The sequence below is a fragment of the Dromiciops gliroides genome, chromosome 2 (genome assembly GCF_019393635.1).
Source record: "Dromiciops gliroides isolate mDroGli1 chromosome 2, mDroGli1.pri, whole genome shotgun sequence".
Taxonomy (NCBI): domain Eukaryota; kingdom Metazoa; phylum Chordata; class Mammalia; order Microbiotheria; family Microbiotheriidae; genus Dromiciops; species Dromiciops gliroides.
In genome coordinates, this window is record NC_057862.1 from 451888982 (window position 1) to 451910512 (window position 21531).

Here is a 21531-nt window from a genome sequence, read left to right on the forward strand (position 1 = left end):
TGCAGGCTGGAGCATCGAGAGCCTCGATATCAATTGGATAAACCGGTTCCTGTCCCCGCCCCTTTCCGTTTCCTCGTCTTGGCTGCCATTTTTGTTCCTGGCACTCCAGTTTTGGTGGTGAGTTCACGTATATCGCTCCGGACTCATCCCTTAAGCAAGCGTGGGGACGTCCAGGAGTAAATATTTCCCCATATTTATCTCACCGGCAGTCGTAGTGTTGGAGATTTACGGGAAACCCAAAATAACAGTGTGTTAAGTTAGGCCATTTAGTGACACTGTAGCTAGGAACCCTACTGTGTTTATTATACGCTTGCGCGGCGTCTCGGGCGTCTATCCGTGGTGAACCAGTCCGTAGCCAATAGGACGGAGACTCATTCGGGACTGCATCCAATCAGCGCTCGCTAGACATGGGACGTAAATGTATATTTAAAAGAGGGACTATTTGAATTCAAACGGTAGAAGTTGTCTTATTTCTCCCTTCCAGCAATCTTCTGAGCTGACCTGACGTGAGGCAGGAGGGAGGTTTGTGTACTGAAGGAGTTTAATCTTCTTTGGGGAACGTACTAGAAGAGGTGTTTTGGAGGGGATGGGGGTGCATGGAAGACGAATGCGGTGTTGGGGCGCCGCGTGGATTTGGGGAGAGAGCCGGGCACTCTGAGAAGGGAAAGGCCGAGCTCCGCTGCGGAGGCTTCACGGGCCTTAGGGCCTGTTTTTCTAAGGGGTTTAAAGTTGTAAATCTCCTAAGGTTCTGCATATAATAGTGGAGGAGGGGAGGGGATGTTAGGGATGTATGTATGTGTCGGGAGGTGATGGAATTCTAACGTTTATTAACATTTATTAAACGCCTACGATAGGCACCTGGAAAGATGGAAAAGATGGGGTAAAACAAAACTTGTTTTGCTTTCCAGGACAGTACTAGTGTGGGGTAAGACTAGGCATGCTAAGACCACAGAAAGATAGCAGAAAAAGTGCTCCAGGGAAGTTTAAGGAAATTTATGTAAAAGAAACCGGAAGTTGGATAGAAGTTTGAGTTCACTGGCCTTGCCATTCTTACTCTTTTCCCATTTTTACTGACCTTGCCCACCAGTTCTATAAATAACTTTTTTCACTTAATTCAATTAATGTTTATTGTGCAAGGCTTGTTTTGGATGTTGAGATAGGGAAAGGGGATTTGGTGAGCATAGAAAGATAACATTAGGATTCTAACTATAGTTTACAAGCTTTTGGTTGATGCTCATTTATGAATACCGCATATTTGTCGGTATGATATATTTGCTTTATGCGCATTTTCTTACTGGAAGGGCAGAATGCTTGTTGTAGTGAATAGAGTAGGAAACTGGTTTGAATATTGCTGCTGCTCTGGGGCTTGTCCCTTAAGCTCTTTGGGCCTCAGTTACTTTATCTTTAAAACGAGGAGGTTAAACTCATTATCTTCTAAGGTCCCTTAAATCTAAAATTTGCTTCTTAGAGCTACTTTGGAGAAATTGGGAGGGAATAGCAGCATACTTAAATAAAGGGTGGATTAGAAGACAGTATAAATAATATACACAGTCTTTTTTTCTTTATAACTGATCATAAATGATTGACATTTATTTAGTGCTTTCAAGATTTGCAAAAGTCTTTGTATTTAAAGTGAATAATACAGAACTCCATTAGAGTAAGCACCTCCATTCTTCCAGTCTCCCAATTTTGTAACCTTGTTGCTATTCCTCTACTTACCATTTTTCATTTCCCCACTGTTCCCATCAGTTGCCACATAGTGCCTTTTTCTTCTTTGTAACATCTCTTGCATCCAACCAGTCTGTACTCTTCTAAATCAACCACTAGTTTTTTTCAGTTTACAGACTTCTCACCTAGATTATTGTAGTGACTTCCTAATTGGTGTTATTTCAGTCATGTCTGACTCTGTGACTCCATTTGGGAATTTCTTGGCAAAGATACTGGAGTGGTTTGCCATTTCTTTCTCCAGCTCATTTTACAGACGAGGAAACTGAGGCAAACAGGGTTAAATGATTTGTCCAGGGTCTCACGGGTAGTAATTGAGGCCAGATTTGAATTGAGGGAGATGTATTCCTGACCCCACTTTGACATATAATTGCTCCAGTGCCCTCCTAATTGATCTCCCTTAAATCCCTCCCCACTCCAGTCTGTCTTCCTCACCCCTGCCATGTAATTTTTAAGTGCAAATCTGCATGTCATGTTACTTCCCTACTCAGTCAACTCCAATAGCTCTTTATTAGACTTCTAGGAGCAAATACAAACTGTTTCCCTTTTAAAGCCTTTTATAACCAGGCCCCAAATAGGGACCGGGTTATCTTTCTAGCCTTATTTGACACTACTCTTCTCCTTACTCTCGGATCCAACCAAATTGAACTCTGTCACATTTGAAAATCCATATCTTATCTGCATCCCTGTCTTTTATTGGCTGTCCCCTGGCCAGAATTTTGCTCCCTCCTCACCTCTTTTCTTTCAAGATGCAACTCAGTCACCACCTACATAAAGACTTGCCTTATTCCCACCACCCAACATTGAGTTCCTTCTCTCCCAAACTATATTGTATTTAACTACTTTGCATCCCCTTTATATATTTGTATTTTATCAACTCCGCCATAAACTTGCCTTACTCCTAGGATGTAAGCTTCTTAGAGTAAGTATTGTATCATTCTTTGTATCCCTGGTGTTTAGCAGAATACCTAGCATCTCCTATGATCTCACAGCTGGTGTCATAAGATATATTTAAAACTAGGTCTTTTCTGGGGCATCTAGGTGGTTCAGTGGATAAAGCACTGGCCCTGGATTCAAGAGGACCTGAGTTCAAATGCGGCTTCAGACACTTGACACTTACTAGCTGTGTGACCCTGGGCAAGTCACTTAACCCTCATTGCCCCACAAAAACAAACAAAACAAAACTAGGTCTTTTCTGACTCAAGTTTAGCTGCCTTCAGTAATTCGCTCAATCTCAAAGCTAATTTCTTAACTCTGGGTTTAAAGTTTTTTGTTTTGTTTTGTTTTTTGCTAATATACCTTGTGCTTGTTTCTTTTTTAAATTTTGTTTTGATTAACAAAAAATTATTTTCTTTCCATCCCAATTCCAAGATTGCCCTCTTGTGCCTCATTTAAGTTGTTTATTTTAGAAAAACACAATTCAGTATGTGATGATGAAAGGCATCATTTTGTGCTTAGTAGGCTTCTAAATTAAAAAGCAGGTGTGGCATAGTGGAAAGAACACACTGCATTTGGAATTTGTTTCATGTTCCAGCTTATCCTTATGTGACCTTGGGGAAATTATTTGACCTCTCTGAGTCTCAGTTTCTCCATTTGTAAAATGGGGATATTTGTTATGCCTTTGTCACAAAGTTGATATGAGGAGCAAATCAAATAATATATGCAAATACTTTATTAATTTCAGCTTTAGTTCTTCTGTCCATGGGAAATTGATTAAAAGAGCCTTGGTTTCCTAAATCCAATAATTTGTAAGTGAGCAAGTATTTGTTCTAAACACATTAAATAGGATCTCAGATAAAGACAATGTTTGAATTTCTCTTTGCTGCAAAGTACCGAAGTAATGTAAAATTTGTCTTAATATAGAGTCACCTTTCAGTTTTGCAAGTACTTTTTAGGAAACATAAACTTCTTGACAAATGTGAGGACCATAAAATGATGTCAAAGAATGACTACTTCCTATGACAAAATGTCAGATACACATGGTATATGGGTATACTGGGTATGTGGGTCATTGGTATTTTGCATACTTACATCATATATTTTAAGCATTTGGTGCTTAAAAATACAATGCCATTAAATAGTTCTGAAAACAGTGAATTCTTGTATAGTAAAACCTTTATGTAATTTAAAAAAGTGAATAAATATAATTGAAAAAAGGTTACTGAGTTTCCATGTATGGTACTTTTAAATTGTATGTTGTGGTTAGTCAATACGTGCTATATGGACTCCCTGTTTGAACTATAAATAAGAACTACTTTGTGCAGTCACTATAATAGTGCACAGTACTGATCAATTAAACTCCCTCTCTTCATTCTTTGCTCATTGGCTTAAGACCAATTAATTTAGTCTAGAACTTGGATGATAGGTACATAGTCTGTTGTAAAACATGCTCTTAAGTATTTTAGTTAGGAGGGCCTGTCATAGTTTTGTATTACTCAGGGTTATCTTCACATGAAGATGAAAAACTGGAATAGTTCTTTACTTGAAAAAGAACTCTCAAATCTCTCCAAAACCTTTACTTGACCATTTTAGCTTTTACCTTCCTTTCACTGCTCTGTTGGTAGTCATTTGCATAAATCTGACATCTTTACTTCATCACCTATTCCTTAACCCTCTAAAATTTGGTTTTTACTCCTATCACTATACTGAAACTATATTCTTAGAGGTATTTGTTTACCAAGACCTTTTCTCAGACCTCTTAACCTATCTTTTGTACAACATTTGATAAGAGTTCACAGTCTCTTCCTTGAAGTCCTCTTCCTGTACCCTCTAATATTACTAGCCTAGTTTTTCTTTGTATCCTTTTTAGTTCCAGCTGTTTCTATTTGACTGAAATCTAAGCTTATTCTGGTGTATCTTCTTGATGCCAGTATTACCTTTAATCATGCAGATAGTAGCCCTATCCATACTTTCTTATACAGTGATATATTTTCTATGTTCTCCATGAAGGAATCATCCAGTTTTGAATAATCTAAACGATTGGCCCACAAAGTTTCCTGGCATTCCTAACTTGTCTCTTTGTTCCTGCCATCCAGTTTAAGACAAACCCACTTCTTCCTGATACCTCACCCATGTCTGTTTTTCAGGGACTACCTGAGTCCTCTAGCCACTTGAAGGCCTACAGTAATTTTTCTCTCAATTCCTATAGCTTTTATTGTCTGTAACTGATATGTATTTAATCACATGCTGACTTTCATGCATAAGTCCTAATTCCTCACACCTATACACTAGAGTTATACATAGCATATAGTAGCTTCCATTCCATATATTTTATTACCTAAGGAGTAAGTAGCCACTTTCCTCATCTATAAAATGAGGGGGTTGTTCTAGATGACCTCTATGGTCTTGTTGAATCAAAGTCTATAATCCTAGAATGAAGTAAGAATGAAAAGTGAAAGAACAGATGCTGTAAAAGTTATTAGAAATGTTAACCTTGTGCTAAGTAATTGCGCTTGAGTATGGATGAGTTAAAATGTACTTTATAAATGGGATACCCGAAGGAATCATTAGAATATTTGTACAGAAGCAAAATTTTCTTCATCATTTACAACTTGAATATATTTTAAATAAGATTGCTTTTCTTACCCCTCCCCACCCCCCCCCCAAAATTTGGTCTGTATTGGTTTTTACACAAGACATATAATCAATGAGAAAATTGAGTGGCTCTCTGGAGACTAGTTTGATTACATCTTTTTATAAAATTGAATTGTAAACTTAAAATCTGCTAACACTATAAAAATTAGCTTCTATTATGAAATTTAAAAAATTAACCATACCAATTTATTTTTCAATCTCCTTGGGAAATGCTTTTACATAGTATTCTCTCATGAGGGAGACAGAAACACATATACTATATGTGAGTATATGTGCTGTCATTCCCAGCTGGGTTTGTAAAGCCTAGTATGTTATGCGTCTTATGTATCCCTTCTATCTCTAAACTTTGACTAAGAAACTTTCCCCCCCCCAGGCAACATGGAGAAATCAAAAGAAAACAGTGTTTCAGGACCTAGCAACAAGGTAAAACATTTTTAGAACATGCGCTACAAAATATTACATAGTTGTAATTATATTTTGAGATCTTTAGTTTACTAATTCCATTTTAACTGAACTATCTCTAGGCTCCTAAAAGTCACAAGTGGTTTTGCTTGTCATTGCTGAGGTCAACAGATTGGAGGGAAATGTGACCAAGGATAGAATGGTAGCTTTTCAAGAATAACTTGAGCTGTAACCTATGCCCCACCTCACCACGATTTTATTTTGACTGTTTTCATCTACTGTGCTTCTGGAAATAATATGATTACATTTGAGAGGTCCAATGATCCCCAAACAATTCCATTTTCTGTGGAATATGATGTTTGCATGTTGACTAGAGGAAGTACCTACACAAACTCTTGAGAACAAACAACAACAGTTGAAGGAGGAAAAGTAGTATGTGGATAATTTTTTAAAACAAGTACATGAAGTATTAATCTTAGTTTACATTTTAAAAGGTGACCACTCATTTTTTCCTTTTCATTCTAGAATGTATTATGTATATTATCCTTGAAATCAGGGGTAACAGCTCTTCGACGTTTGCAAAGTTGAATTTCTACCAAGAAAATTAGAATCAGAATTTTTAAGTTGATTTGTTTAGGGCTAGTTACTTAGATGATGGCAGAGCTAGGACCAAAACATAGGTCTCTCCTAAGTCATAGGGCAGTGTTTTTTTTTACTATACTATGACTGGCCTAGTCTACAGGTAAGGCAAAAAGGATGTTAGTTACTTTCTCATTTCCAAAGGAAGTTTTACTCCTAATCATTTATTTCTCTGGATAAATTGGAGAAAGCTTGAAACATCATTTTAACATCATCAAATTAGAACTTCAGTTTTGTGATGAAGCACAGTCAGTTTTTAAATATACTTCATATCAACTAAAGGAAAACTAAGGGCTTTTAGTATCTTTCCCCTATAAAAACAACCCAGAAAACATCCAGTATATAATAGTGCACTATCTCTTCTTAGAAGACAATTGATTCTATAATTTTACATATATGAAAGCAGAAGTCTTTGTAAAATTCTGGAAGATCCTGAAATGTCTAATGATCCTAAGTGCCATAATTTTAAACTTTTTCCTTTTTCTTTCTTTCCATTAAAGACAACTCCACTTGGGGAAGGTCCAAAACGTGTGCCTGTAACTCAGCACATTTCTTCTTGGAATCGGTTACCTGCAAGTAGTGGGCAAGCTCAACGAGTCTTATGTTCTTCAAATACTCTTCTAGTTTCTTCCCAGGCACAAAAGAATGTCTCTAGTCATAAAGCAATTCCAACTCAACAGCCACAGAAGTTACAACCAGTACCTGTAATTCATCCTACATCAAGACCCCCAAATAGCACTCTAAACACTGAGCAATCTCAAACACCGGTGTCTGGTAAGTAAGACTTTGGAGGCTTTTTGAATAGCTTCATCCTTTGTAGAGAAGTAGTTTGTTTTTTGTTTTGGGACTGTATCTTAGATTTCTCTAAGATGACTGAGTATTATATTCATATTACTGTAGTTTAATGCTTATTTGCATTTAAAGTTTGTGACTTAAAAGTCAGAATAATAGCTGTCTATTTAATTTTATGTGTACTTCACATTGCTTGTTGATTTCTTTGCAAAAAGTCCATTAATGTTTCTGTTTTGATCATTGAATTGTTTTTGTATACTTTTATAACTGAATTGCCATATATTCTCCAGTGACAGTTTGTTGTGGAGGAAGTGGTGGACATAGTCAAAGGATTGTTTTTTTGAGGAGTGTGGAGTGTGTGTGTGTGTCTATAACATTCCCTTTTTCCTTCTTTCCTCTCTCCCAAAATATGTTGTTATGAACTAAAAACCTAGTAACCTTATTAGAAATAACTTTGATTAAAAAATCTCCAGCTTATACAGTTAGAAATATAGGATCGTAGAAGTAGTTTCTAATAAATTGCTAATTAAAATATTCAACAATTACTCTCTAAGTATTGCATGATGCTGGTGTTGATCCTAAAATAGTAGTGGTTTTTCTGAGGCTCTAACTTTGTATTTCTCCTGAAATTCCTTTTTCCCCACTGAGGCTCTAACTTTGTTCCTATTTCTCCCATTAATCCTAGAAATTTCCCATATAATGGGTGGCACGGAAAATTTTAATCTATGACTGTTTTGTTTTTGTTTTTGTTTTTTTTGCGGGGCAATGGGGGTTAAGTGACTTGCCCAGGGTCACACAGCTAGTTAAGTGTCAAGTGTCTGAAGTCGGATTTGAACTCAGGTACTCCTGAATCCAGGGCCGATGCTTTATCCACTGCGCCACCTAGCCGCCCCTTTTGTTTTGTTTTTTTTTTAATGTATTGACTTAAAAATTCTTTTGTAAATAGAAAACGCTCCTGGAAAGGAAGAGACACCAAGGCAGAAAAACGAGGAAACAAAAAAGTAAGATTTACTTGTAATATTTTTGAGGCTAAATGTAGACAATACTGCTGGGATAATCCATTTTTCTTTAGACCATTAGTGAATTTAAAGAAGACAATTACTATAATTTGTTTACAAAAATAGTTGGCCATCATGTAGGAAATAGAAGCTAAATAACTAATGCATCACGTTTTAACAAAGAGCTATTTAGCTATGTTCTAAAATTGTTTTTCTTTCAATAAAGAGAGGCGTGTGTGTGGGGGAAGGGATGGGACACACTTTACAAGTTTTTTTTTTTTAATGTTTTTTAATTTAATTTAATTAATTTATTTTTTTTGGTGAGGCAATTGGGGTTAAGTGACTTGCCCAGGGTCACACAGCTAGTAAGTTTTAAGTGTCTGAGGCCATATTTGAACTCAGGTCCTCCTGACTCCAGGGCCTGTGCTCTATCCACTACACCATCTAGCTGCCCCTACAAGCATTTTTAAAGCACAGAGCCACTCATTATTGAGAGGAGGGAGGGAGGGTAGGAAATGTGGTCAAAAATAATCTTTAGAAAAAGCACCTTGGCAACTTGAATAGAGGATGGATTAGAGCAGGAAGAGACCAGTTAGAAGCCTTAATTAGAATTAGATCAGGCCAGATGAAACATGCTTAGGGCCTGAATTACAGTCATAGATGTAAGTGGAGCAAAAGAGATGTTGTGAAGATAGAAATGGGAAAATTTGACTACAGATTGGATATGTGGAGTAATAAGCACATGCCAAAAACATGATGGGATAATCACATTTACTTTGGTTAAGTAACTTCTGGGCCTTGATTTTCTCTTTGTCAAATAAGGTGACTGAATTTAAAATGACCACCTAAGTTTCCTCCAGCTCTAAATGCCATAGTTATTTATGTTAACTTTGGCAAGTTCTAGTATTATAGCTTGAACACTGAAATGTGAGAGTCTAGTGCTGAGTTCTATTCTTGATTCTGTCAATAACTGGCTGTGTAACATTAGGTGAATTATTTACCCTTTCTGTAACCATTTCCTCATCTGTAAAAGTTAGGGGTTGGATTCTCTATAAGGCTCCTTCTAGCTGTCTAGTTATGACTTTTTACCTTCTGACATTAATATATTTACTAGAAGTAATTGGAGGCTGGGGAGATTCTCCTTCCTTGCTGTTCATAAAAAGTGATTACTGTTAAAAATCCCTGTTGCTTATGACAGTCACTGTTGGTAAATTGCTCCCTTTATGGTAGTGGTATTTTTCATATTTATTTGGCATGACTGTGTATAAAATCATTATGTAAATGCATACCACTTATTTAATTTATAAGAAAGAACTTTTGTTTCTACAAACTTAAATATATTTAAATACTCTTTGTAGAAGGCAGTGGGCATTGGATGACTTTGAAATTGGTCGCCCTTTGGGAAAAGGAAAGTTCGGAAATGTTTACTTGGCACGAGAGAAGCAAAGCAAGTTTATCTTGGCACTTAAAGTACTCTTTAAGGCCCAGCTGGAGAAAGCAGGAGTTGAACATCAACTGAGGCGAGAAGTAGAAATACAGTCTCATCTTAGGTAAGTGTTTTAGGGTATTGGTCAGAAAAGTAAAATTAAAAAACTTACTGCATGCACAGGCTTATTCATGGCTCACTAAGAATCCTGGTGTGCCTTGATTTATTAGATCGCTATTTCTGAAAAATCATGTGTAAATCACATATTTACAGGATTTATGAATTCACTGAAAATGAAGTGAAGATACCTTTTGATAATGTAAATAATATTACAAGGTCAGGCAGAAACTAGATATAGACCAATATCTCATACTGTGGGGTGTGCTCATCACTTGCCTTGAGGTGAAGAAATGATGGCATATGAATATGACAGAGTACTGCTGTAAGAAATGTGAGAGGATAGTTTCAGTGAAGCCTGGAAGACTGTTACAAACTACAGAGTGAAGTGAGCAGAATCAGAAGAACCACAACATTGTAATGACAAACAACTTTGAAATACTTTGTGATTAGTGCTGTGATCAAGCATGATTCCAGAGGATTCGTGATGAAACCTGCTATATAACACCTAAGAGAAAAGTAATGGACTCAGGGTACACATTGAGATGGTTTTTGGACCTGGCTAATGCCAGAATTTATATTGGTTTTTGCTTTTTTTTAATATTAAAAGGTATGCTACCTCTTAATAATTAAAAAAAATAAACTTGGGTTTTCTTTAAGGGTGGCATATCTAATGCAGTCTTATTGCTTTCACATAGCCTTTTTTTTCTTACCATAAGACTATACGTATCAAAAACCACAGTAGTAAAAATAATGTATCACACTTCTAGTAGTAGTAGTAGTAGTACTAGGCTTCCACCAGTTGTGGACGACCATGGATCAGCGCCTTGAAGAGCCACGGACCACAGTGTGGCTGTGCAGTCCGATATGGGGACCGCAGCTCCTGCCGCAATGAGGATGTCGGAAAACTGCGCTCTCTGTTGCCTGTTGGTTCCTGCATCTCATTCGTTTTTCTTCCTCCCGAGCTTGAAGGCCCATCTCAGCTGCATGCAAGCTGCTCCTGAGTACTGAACTCCATCGGGTGCAGTCCTTGACCATCTCCTTCCAGCTGCTGATGTCTATTCCCAGAGCCCTCAAGTCTCGCTTGCATACATCTCTGAAGCGAAGTTGGGAAACATCCAACAGGTCTTTGGCCTGAGGCTAACTCACCATAGAGTAGGTCTTTAGGAATGCACCTGTCTTGCATGCGGTGCACATCATAACCAAGCCAGCGCAGCTGTCTTTGTTTCAGTAGCATATAGATGCTCGGAAGTTGAGCGAGTTGGAGCACTTCTGTGTTGGTGATCCTATCTGACCAAGATTACACACTTCTAGTACATTAAATATTTTCTCAATTTAATGTTTACCTTTTCTAAACTAGGATGCTAAATTCTGTGTCCTTCTTAAAAGGAAGAAAAAGATAATAAATAGTAAGGGGATTCCGCTTATGGGTGATACTTTTTTGCAGAGTATTTATTCTTTGTTGCAGGCATCCTAATATTCTGAGATTATATGGTTATTTTCATGATGCCACAAGAGTTTACCTAATTCTAGAATATGCACCTCGTGGAGAAGTCTATAGAGAACTTCAAAAGCTTTCAAAGTTTGATGAACAAAGAACAGCTACTGTAAGTTTCTAGCTAATTGCTCAATTAGCTAAATAATTTCTAAAGTTTTTTTGTCCTTTTTCTGTTGTAGATCAGACTACATTTTAGGCTTAGTTACCCAAATAAGATGATTATTTTAGATGGGTAAACCAAGACAGCTTGTATACCTTAATGTGATAATGGGATTTTCACAGAATTTGAATTGTAAGGTTTCTCAGAGATTCTAGTCCAACCTGTACATCAATAGGAATTCTCTCTGTCAGACAACAAGAATAGTAAACCTTTAGTGTATATCAGACATTGCTAAGCACTAGAACCACAAAGAAAGGTTAAAAACAGTACCTGCCTTCAAGGAGCATATATTCTCATTGAGAAAAATATATATATAAACTTAGTTATATACAAAATATAGAGAGAGTAATGGAAGATAGTCTACAAGGGGAAAGCCCTCTCAGCTGGGGGACCAGGCAAGGTTTCTTTTAAAGAAAGAAGTTAAGACATGAGTTCCATCTTAAAGGAAGCCAGGAAAATAAGAGTCACAAGGAATGGGGCAAAGCATCCCAAACTTGGGATACGGCCACTGCAAAGAGGATGAAGGATTTTCCCAGGTAGTTCATTCTACTTGAAGACAACTCTAATGAGAAGGAAAAAACTTCCTAAAATCTCTCTGGCACTTTCACCTTCTGTTCCTCTTTCTGGTGACAAGGAGTACCGTTTAACCCCCATTCTTATATGATTGGCCTTCTTATACATGACACAAGATATTATGTAATTACAAGTCTTTTTTTCCCCAAGTCAAATATTCCTAAATCTGGGCAACTAGGTGTCAGGCCAGGAGTCAGGAAGACTCATCCTCCTGAGTTCAAATCTGGCCTCAGACTAATTAGCTGTGTGATCCTGGGCAAGTCACTTAACCCTGTTTACCTATTTTCCTCATCTCTAAAATGAGCTGAAGAAGGAAACAGCAAACCACTCCAATATCTTTACCAAGAAAAGTCCAAATGGGGCCACAAAGAATCAGACATGATAGAAAACAACTGAATAACAAATTCCTAAATCTCTAATTGTGAGAATCATGGTTTTGTTTTGATTTTAAGATTAGGTCATAGTAGTTGCTTTAGAAGGTGCAGGACCATGGATCTAGAGCTAGAAGGAAGTCCAGAGGCCATCTTGTTCAAACTCTGTCCCCTTCTCCCCTCTCAGTTTTACATGAGGAAAGCAAGGCCCGGGAGATTGTGACTTTTCCCAGGATATAGAGATAATCAGTCAACAAGCTTCACAGATTTACTATGTGCCAGGCACTGGGTTAATGTGCTGGGGACACAAAGGCAAAAAAACAGTGCCTGTCTTCAAGGAATTCACATTCTAATAGGGGAGACAACATGGGAGCTATAGTGTACACCTATGTATAGTGCAAAAGTGAGGTAATCATGGAGAGTGGGGACACCAGGAAGGGTCTTTTACCCAGAAGGCTGGATTTGTTCTGAGTATTCAAAGAAGCCCAGGGAGGTTAAGAGGTGGGGGTGAGAAGGAGAGAGCATAGGGGACAGCCAGTGCAAAGGGAACCATATGGAGAACCAAGTGTAGTGTGAAAAACAGGAAGTAGATTGTGGGACTGGATAATAGAGTGTAAGGAAGGAGTAAGGTTATAAGAAGCCTTGGAAAGGCATGAAAAGGCTGGGTTGTGAAGGACTTCGAATGCTAAACAGAGGAATTTATATTTGATACTGGTGGTTGGTAATAGGGAGCCATTGAGTTGACTAGGTGGGGTTGCTATGGTCAGCCCTGCACCTTAGGAAGATTTCTTTGGCAGCTGAGTAGAGGATGGCCTGAAGTGGGGAGAGACTTGAAACACAGATACTAACCAGAAGGTTACTGTGTCACATTGGTTTGAATCCAAATCCTCTCACTCCACAGCCAATAAAATAGCCTCATTGGCTGTTTGAACAGAATAATTATAGGGGCTCTATTATCGACTTTCATAAGTTAGCTATCAGTTCAGCAAAAATCAAAGAACTTTAGTTTATTCAACTACTCAAAATGGAATCATCTCAAGAAATGATTTGAATAAGTAAAAATCTACTTTACTTAGAAATTCTCCAGTATGAAACGATTCAAAGTTTATAAACTTGGGAAATAGCTTCTTTTGTTTAAAAAAAAATAATGGGGGGGGGGGCCAGAGCAATAAGGGTTAAGTGACTTGCCCAGGGTCACACAGCTAGTAAGTGTCAAGTGTCTGAGGCCGGATTTGAACTTGGGTCCTCCTGAATCCAGGGCAGGTGCTTTATCCACTGTGCCACCTAGTTGCCCCCTTTGAAATATAAATGTGTGTGTGTGTGTGTGTGTGTGTGTGTGTGTGTGTATGTGTATGTATATGTATATATAATCATTTTTAGTTTTAATTTTTGTACAACTCAATAATCTTTGTACAACTTAATTTTAGGCCTGATATAATTTGAAAGTGTCAAAAAACTTATTATTAGGGCAGGGGTTCTTAACAATGGGTCTATAGATAGATTTTAGGGGGTCTGTGAACTTGAATTGGGAAAACATTAAATATTTGTTTTAACCTCTAACCGAAAATTGGTATTTCTTTTCTTCATTTACAAGTTAAAAAAACAAACAAACAAAACCCCTAATTATGAGAAGTGGTCTGTTGACTTCAGTAGACTGACAAAAAATCCATGACACTCAGAAGGTTATATGAGTCTCTGATATGGAGGTTAATATTGATGGGGTGAGGGAATAAGGCACTGACAGGCTTATTTATCAGCTTTATTTAATTTATAAATTAGCTACATTGTTTCTACTACCTGTGGTTATTTTTTCTTTGTAGTTAAGTTTTACCTGAGGGGGGAAGGAACAAAATATAAAATTTTGTAAAAGTTTTTGTGTAGTGAGATGGCAGTTTTATGAAATTAAAGTGATTAGTTTTTTTTAGATGATTTAAAATTTGTTGTGTCATCAAAGGATAGACATTGGTATATTTTAATTCTCCTTTCTGTTGTAATAAGTTTTTGGGTGTTGGAGTCATTTATAGAAAGAGGGCCTTTGTTTTAAGTTAGTGTTATAAAAATGGTTAGTAGATGCATTAAAAAAAAGTTCTAGAACCAGCACTATTATTGCTGCCTGCCCTCAGAGTTCTTAGGAGAGCTGAAAACGATTCTTAAGAGATCTTTTAATCCAACTGTTTCATCTCCTATATGAGCATAATGACCCCAGAGAACTAAAGGATCTTGGCCAAGGTGATATGGCTACTGAGTGCCAGATCCTGGAATTGGATAATAGACCTCTAACTTCAAGCCCCAAGTGAATTTCTCATTGTACCATTCTGCCACATTGTTAATCTTCTCTGCTAAAATGCTAGTAGGGATAGATGGAGCTTGATATTTCTTCCAAATTTGGGGGAATCTCTAGTTCTTTATCCCTTTCCTGTTACTCCCTTATGCCCTCTCTCTTATCAAAGATCAAATGATTCTTAGTACATTTTCATAATAAATAGCACTTACAGATGAATAAATCATTAACAAAAAATTAGGTCAAGAAGTTTATGGTTAATTTTATGACCTTTATTACTTTTTTCAAGATATGTGAAAATATAAAATATTGAGCTCAATATTTTATGTTGACTATCTGGCTTTTCACAAAGGTTTCTAAAATTAAATTGTCCCAATGACCTTTTTTATTAGTATATCACAGAGCTGGCAGATGCCTTATCATACTGCCATTCAAAAAAGGTGATTCATCGAGATATTAAGCCAGAGAATTTACTACTTGGATCGAATGGAGAGTTGAAGATTGCAGATTTTGGCTGGTCAGTTCATGCTCCATCATCTAGGTAAGAGTATAACTTTAAATTGGGCATTAAAGTTGGTTTTATTTGGTGGCAGCCCTCCCTGTTTATGTGTGTTCTGGACTTGTGATTTCATTGTATGAGACTCCTTGAAGTTGCAGATTTGACAGTTGCCCTCTAGCACTAAGAATTTAAGTAATGTGATCAGTATATGTTAGAACCTAAACTTGAACTCAGGTGTTCCTAAGGCCCAAGTTTTATAAATTACCCACCTTGTTTCTCCTGTCTTTGTTTGATTTCTCTTCACTGTACTATACTGACTGCTCTTAGTATATTGTGGCCACTAGCTATATGCCAAGTACCTCTGTGACAAGGAAGAACATTAACTTGAAAAGCTTACTTAATTTTTTTTTGGGGGGGGTGAGACAATTGGGGTTAAGTGATTTGCCTAGGGTCACAGAGCTAGTAAGTGTTAAGTGTCTGAGGCCAGATTTGAACTCAGGTCCTACTGACTCCAGGGCTGGTTCTCTATCCACTGTGCCACCTAGCTGTCCCGAAAAGCTTACTTAATTTTTCAGGAGGATCAGTATTGCAATATACAAACAAAAAAAATTCAAAGAGTCAAACTTTGAGCTTGAATAGGCTACAACCTCTTAAACTTTAAGGGGTATGTGAATTCCTTGGTTCTGTTTTCACTCTGTGCAAGTACCAAAAATGATGGACCTTTGGATAGAATTTGACAACTTTTAACAAAGTTGACATAGATTTTGAACCTCTTAAGGGTCCTTTTTCGAGGTAACATATGCCTGGAAAGCAGTGGTAAAACAAGTTATGTGCTATTGCATTTTTCTATTCAAACAGCATCAGCAGTGGTAACCACTAAATACGTAAAGCAAGAAGTGAGAAATTGTTTTTATAAAATAAGGGCTGGAAGTAGACCCCTGTTTGGTGTGTGTGTGTGTGTGTGTGTGTGTGTGTGTGTGTGTGTGTATGGTACAGACCTGAAGCCTCATCAGATGTGGGAATTGCCTGATATAGTAACTCCTTCCACTGATGCTCATCAGGAACTCATCTAAGATAGAGTCTTAGATCCTTCCAGGGCACTAGAAAATTAAATGCTTTACTTGCCCATGATTATAGAGCTTCTGGTGTCAAATGCAAGACTTAAACTGAGGTCTTCTTATTCCAAGGCTAGACCACTGTATTTTATTCCATGTTGCCTCTTAACCCTAGACTCTAGGCTAACCCCCTTGTTGTATAGGTTAGAACACTGAAGCCCAGAAAGGTGACGTAATTGACAAGTCATGCAGCTAGCTAGCAGAAGAGCAGAAACTTGAATCCAAGGTCATTCAGTATTGAAGGAGCAGATGGGCCAGCTTTAGTGCAACTCATTGTACAATAAATAGCATGTAGTAAAGTGTTGGGGTTTTTTTTTTTTTTTTGGTGGGGCAATGAGGGTTAAGTGACTTGCCCAGGGTCACACAGCTAGTAATTGTCAAGTGTCTGAGGTTGGATTTGAACTCAGGTCCTCCTAAATCCAGGGCCAGTACTCTATCTACTGTACCACCTAGCTGTCCCCTGTAAAGTGTTCTTAATGACTACTATGCTCATGTTCTTGGATTTCAGAGTTAGGGGTTTAAAATCAGTCTCTCTCTCTTTTTTTTTTTTAGTGAGGCAATTGGGGTTAAGTGACTTGCCCAGGGTCACACAGCCAGTAAGTCAAGTGTCTGAGGCCAGATTTGAACTTGGGTACTTCTGAATCCAAGGCCGGTGCTTTATCCACTGCACCACCTAGCTGCCCCAAATCAGTCTCTCTTTAAGAGTTTTCTGCTTGATTCTTGCTGTGTTTGGTCATGTTCATCTAAGATAATTAGGATTCTATTCTAAAAGGGCATATATAAAACTTATAAAAACCCTGATTAATTATAGGAAGTTTGCAGGCTCGTTTGAATTGAGTAAGTTGGTTTTTGTTCTTTGTTTTATGAATATGAATAAGAAAATGGAACTTACTAATATGTGGCCTTACTAACTTCTCACTTATAGGAGGACAACTCTTTGTGGCACACTAGACTATCTACCTCCTGAGATGATTGAAGGCAGGATGCATGATGAAAAGGTGGACCTCTGGAGTCTTGGAGTTCTGTGCTATGAATTTCTAGTTGGAAAGCCTCCTTTTGAGGCAGAAACATATCAAGAAACTTACAGAAGCATTTCAAAGGTAAAGCATAACTGAAAAGAGCCCATCATTCGAATTATAATTTCTTTATGTAATATGATTTTGCTTTTTTCTTTTTTGGTTAATCAGGTCTGCTAAGAATAGTGTATTCTTAAAGTACTTCCTTTCATGTCTTTTTACCACTATAGATTCATGGTACATCACCTCTGCCAGTCCTTCATTGCTGCTCTTTGGTTTTTCTATTTTTACTTTGTTGACTCTTGATCTCATTCTCCACAGTGACCAACCTAAGTCTTTTTCTTGTCTTCTCTCCACCAACTACACCTTGCCCCTCAGATCTGTAGCCAAAAGCCTGAGTTACCTACTTCACTCAAAGCAGAGAAGCCTGCCAAAAGGAACCATTCCTTGCCTAAGAAGAAAGAGCCTCTTTATCAAGGTTTTACCTTGCCTGCAGCAGTGTTCCTGTGTTCTTTGTTGCACTTCTTCTAGAACCTTGCTTTTGTTTTTGTTTGTTTCTTTTCTTTTTTTTTTTTTTTTTTTTTTGGTGGGGCAGTGAGGGTTGAGTGACTTGCCCAGGGTCACACAGCTAGTAAGTGTCAAGTGTCTGAGGTCGTATTTGAACTTGTGTCCTCCTGAATCCAAGGCTGGTGCTTCATTCACTGCACCACCTAGCTGCCCCAAAACTCTTTCTTTCTTTCTTTCTTTCTTCCTTTCTTCCTATCTCTTTCTCTCTCTCTCTCTCTCTCTCTCTCTCTCTCTCTCTCTCTCTTTTTTTTCTTTATTTCTTGTGGGGCAGTGAGGGTTAAGTGGCTTGCCCAGGGTCACACAGCTAGTTAGTATCAAGCGTCTGATGCCGGATTTGAACTCAGGCCCTCTTGAATCCAGGGCCAGTGCTCTACCCACTGCACTACCTATCTGCCCCCTTACTTTTGTTTTTAATCAGTCCTTGTTCATGCCTTTTCACTTTACTTTTCCATCTAGTGATTATCCTTTTCTTAACCCATTCTTCCTCCTTACTTCACTCTTTGTGTCCAGGGAATCACATTTCCTCAGTCTTCTGTGTTTGTAGCTGGGCTGTCTCTGTGTCTTGCCTTTCCCTGACAAGTCATATAATCACTTAATAAGTCCTTTTGTTTCCATCTGCACTTTGCTTCACATCCATCCCTTCTTTTCTGTTCCTATTCCCCTCTCCTTAAGGAGTTCTTACCACACTGTGTATCTGAATTATGAAGATAGGTTACTTCTTTGGCTTGCTACTTCTCTCTTGGCTGATAATCTATCCTTTATAGTACTACCAGAAGAGTCTTTCTTACATAAAGATCTGATCATGTTACTCTTTTTTTTTTTTTTTGGTGAGGCAGTTGGGGTTAAGTGACTTGCCCAGGGTCACATAGCTAGTAAGTGTTAAGTGTCTGAGGTAGGATTTGAATTCAGGTCCTCCCGAATCCAGGGCTGGTGCTCTATCCAATGTGCCACCTAGCTGCCCCAATCATGTTACTCTTTCTAAAATTTTCATATCTTTTTGCCTTCTGAGTGTAAAGAACTAATTGTTATTTGAGTTTTTTATGACCCCCAAGGTGAAAAACTTCCCTACTTCCCAACAGACCCCAGGCTGACCACACACAGCCCCAAGCCAATTGACTGGCCACTCTGACAGTCACATGACTGCCCTCACTGGGCTTCTAGTCATTATAATTTTGCCAGGCCCATGGAGGCTCCGGTGAGTGACAATGACTTGAGGTGCCAGTGCCATGGCAATGGCTACAACCAGTGGGTGGAGCACCGTGCCGTATGTTTGCAGAGGCACTGCGTCTGAGCCCCAGGCCAGTGTGCGCACAGTGGGGTTTTTTTAATTCTAGGCAAAAGATGGGGTCATAAAAACCTCAAATAACAATTCTTTACATGAGTAAAGTTCAGACACTTCTGCTTAGCACTCAGGACCTTCCACAACCTTGCCTTTACAGCTTAATCAGCTCTCACTTGCCTCCATATATACTCTGCTTCAGCCTAACTAGACATCTCTCTTTTCTTCAAATGTACATTGCATTTTCCTTCCTCTGTACCTTTGCCTGTATTATTCCCTATACCAGGAATGCTTTCTTTCATAATTCTCATCTTCTGGCTTCATTATATGAAACTTATCAAACATTACCTCCTCCAGAAAACATTTCCTGAATCATCTTTTCTCCTCCTTTCTTTCAAATGATGATGTGTAGAAGTAGTGAACTCCCCCTTCAGGCCCCATAGCACTTCATTTTATAAGTCAGCAATACACTTTACTAGGGTACATAGTATTATATAATATTTTATGGCATCTTAGCCCCATTCTAGATTGTAATTTTCCATCTATTCTAAACTTCTCTAGAGTCTGGCACTGTATTCTATACACACTTGTTAGTAAAGTTGTTTCTACAACAGTCTTTGAATTGTCGATTAATATAATCTATTTTTTTCTAGGTTGAATATAAATTCCCTGACTTTGTAACAGAAGGGGCTAGGGATCTCATTTCAAGACTTTTGAAGCATAATCCTTACCAAAGATTGACACTAAAGGAGCTCCTTGAACATCCTTGGATCATAGCGAATTCTTCAAAATCACCAAGCAACCGAAAAAGCAAAGAATCAAACAATGTAAAATCTTAAGATTCTTGCCTTCTAGGAAATTTGAGCCAAGGTTTCTGTTACCATATAAGAAATGCTACTGAAGTGGTATATGGTTTTGAGAAATTGCCTTCTGTCTGGGCAGTTGAAGGGAGAAAAAATTAACTTGAATGGTCAATACCTTAACCTGCACTAATTGTAATCTTCTGTTCTGTGACTTAAGTGAGAAAACTCAACAACACTTAAACGTCATTCCGAAGTAAGACAGTTGAAGGAATAAAAGCGAACACAAATTCCTGTTGCTTATTGGTTCGGTCTTCTGAGGCAGGTTGACACAGAGGAGCTGCCAAAGAACCTATGTTAAGATGCCCTAGACACAGAATGTTGAATTTGCTGAGAAAGTTGGACTCCAGTTGTCCTAATCTTGGTATCTTTTAAAGGACAGTGCAATAACTTCCCAATAACCCTGTGTTGTTGTTTTTTTTAATTTATTGGGCAGATGAGGCTTTTGTCATGTGGTCTGAATCTGAATGAAATTGTAAATCCTTATGAACACTGATTTTCTTTTCTATACTGTTTGAATGTTGACTGTCCTACCATTGTATTAAATAAAGATTTGTTTAAAAGCATATTCTTTGTATTTGGTGTATACAAATGGAAGAATAAGGCACTTGTTAGGATATGTATTTCTTGTAGTTGCAGCCAACAGATATTTTAAGGGATTGGTATGTTTTATGACTAATCAAGCCCCAGAAAATGCTCAGGATTGAAAATTAGCAACAACATTGTTACCTATGTATATGTTAAGGGTAATGTCTGTTGCAAAGAAAAATTACTTAGATGTAACTAATTCATGAAGTCTTTATTATTACAACAGAATCATTTGTTTTGATAGAAATATTGACTGATGGTATAAAATAAAAGAATTTCAATAAATTTTAGTGTTGTTAATTTTACTTAGAATAATGAAGTCAAACTTTAGTTCAAAAGTATTAACAGCAATAATGACAATTAAAGGTCTAATAAGCATCTGATCTCTATATCTTAGTATAATACCAAACAGACATTTTAGTCCTGAAAGGGAATACTTTCAGTGACAAGTTTTATGACTGCTAAGTAATTTTGATGCAAGGAAATTTGGGTAAAAGTATAAATCAATGGTGTGAAATCTACAAATAGTGTCAGTAAGGGTCAGAAGAAGAAGTGAGGGGTGATGATCAATGTGACTCCAAGCTGAGGAGCACCTGTTGGCAGCAATATGCCAGCTTGCTAGCACCTTTTGTCATCTTGGGTAGATGTGATAGAATGTGTTCCAAGAGTTGCCAAATGGAATAATTATTACATAATGGTGAATTGTGTGCCCATATACTGCCAGATGGAACCCAGATAGCGTTATTTAAGGTTACAAAATCTTGGCTAAGAAGCTAAAAACCTTAGAGGAACTGCTCTGGATTTTGGAAGTAAACACCTAGCTAAAGAGCTGGTGTCCAGGAATGGGATTTGGCTTTCTAGACTGGGTTGGAATATAGGCACCTGACCAGAGGTGGCATAGACCTAATGAGGACAGCTAAAAAGGTATTTGGAACTGCAAATCTAAGACCTCAGTCTGAAAAGAGCTAGAAAACTGTATACTCTGCTTAATATTAAGAGTAGCTTCAATGTAGAAAGGATTGCAGTAGAGA

At 37.8% G+C, this 21531-nt stretch overlaps 1 protein-coding gene across 2 annotated transcripts; it reads left to right on the forward strand.

The window, feature by feature from the left end:
• The first annotated feature begins 73 nt into the window (after positions 1 to 73).
• Positions 74 to 20702, forward strand: AURKA (aurora kinase A). 2 transcript variants are annotated; one of them, XM_043985273.1, is made up of 9 exons: positions 74 to 117; positions 5693 to 5742; positions 6861 to 7134; positions 8099 to 8153; positions 9509 to 9700; positions 11162 to 11300; positions 14969 to 15117; positions 17116 to 17290; positions 19706 to 20702. In XM_043985273.1, exons 2-9 carry the CDS (start codon positions 5698 to 5700, stop codon positions 19889 to 19891), a joined length of 1215 nt encoding a protein of 404 aa, XP_043841208.1. In that variant the 5' UTR covers positions 74 to 117; positions 5693 to 5697; the 3' UTR covers positions 19892 to 20702. The 2 variants fall into 2 exon arrangements, with proteins under 2 accessions (XP_043841208.1, XP_043841207.1); XM_043985272.1 differs by lacking the exon at positions 74 to 117 and adding an exon at positions 420 to 522.
• The last annotated feature ends 829 nt before the right edge of the window (positions 20703 to 21531 follow it).

Excerpts from the sequence above, each read along its gene's own strand:
- AURKA (XM_043985273.1), top strand. The coding sequence starts at position 5,698 with ATGGAGAAATCAAAAGAAAACAGTGTTTCAGGACCTAGCAACAAG. Across the intron at positions 5,743-6,860 it reads TTTCAGGACCTAGCAACAAG|ACAACTCCACTTGGGGAAGG; the intron begins GTAAAACATTTT and ends TTTCCATTAAAG. Across the intron at positions 11,301-14,968 it reads ATGAACAAAGAACAGCTACT|TATATCACAGAGCTGGCAGA; the intron begins GTAAGTTTCTAG and ends CTTTTTTATTAG.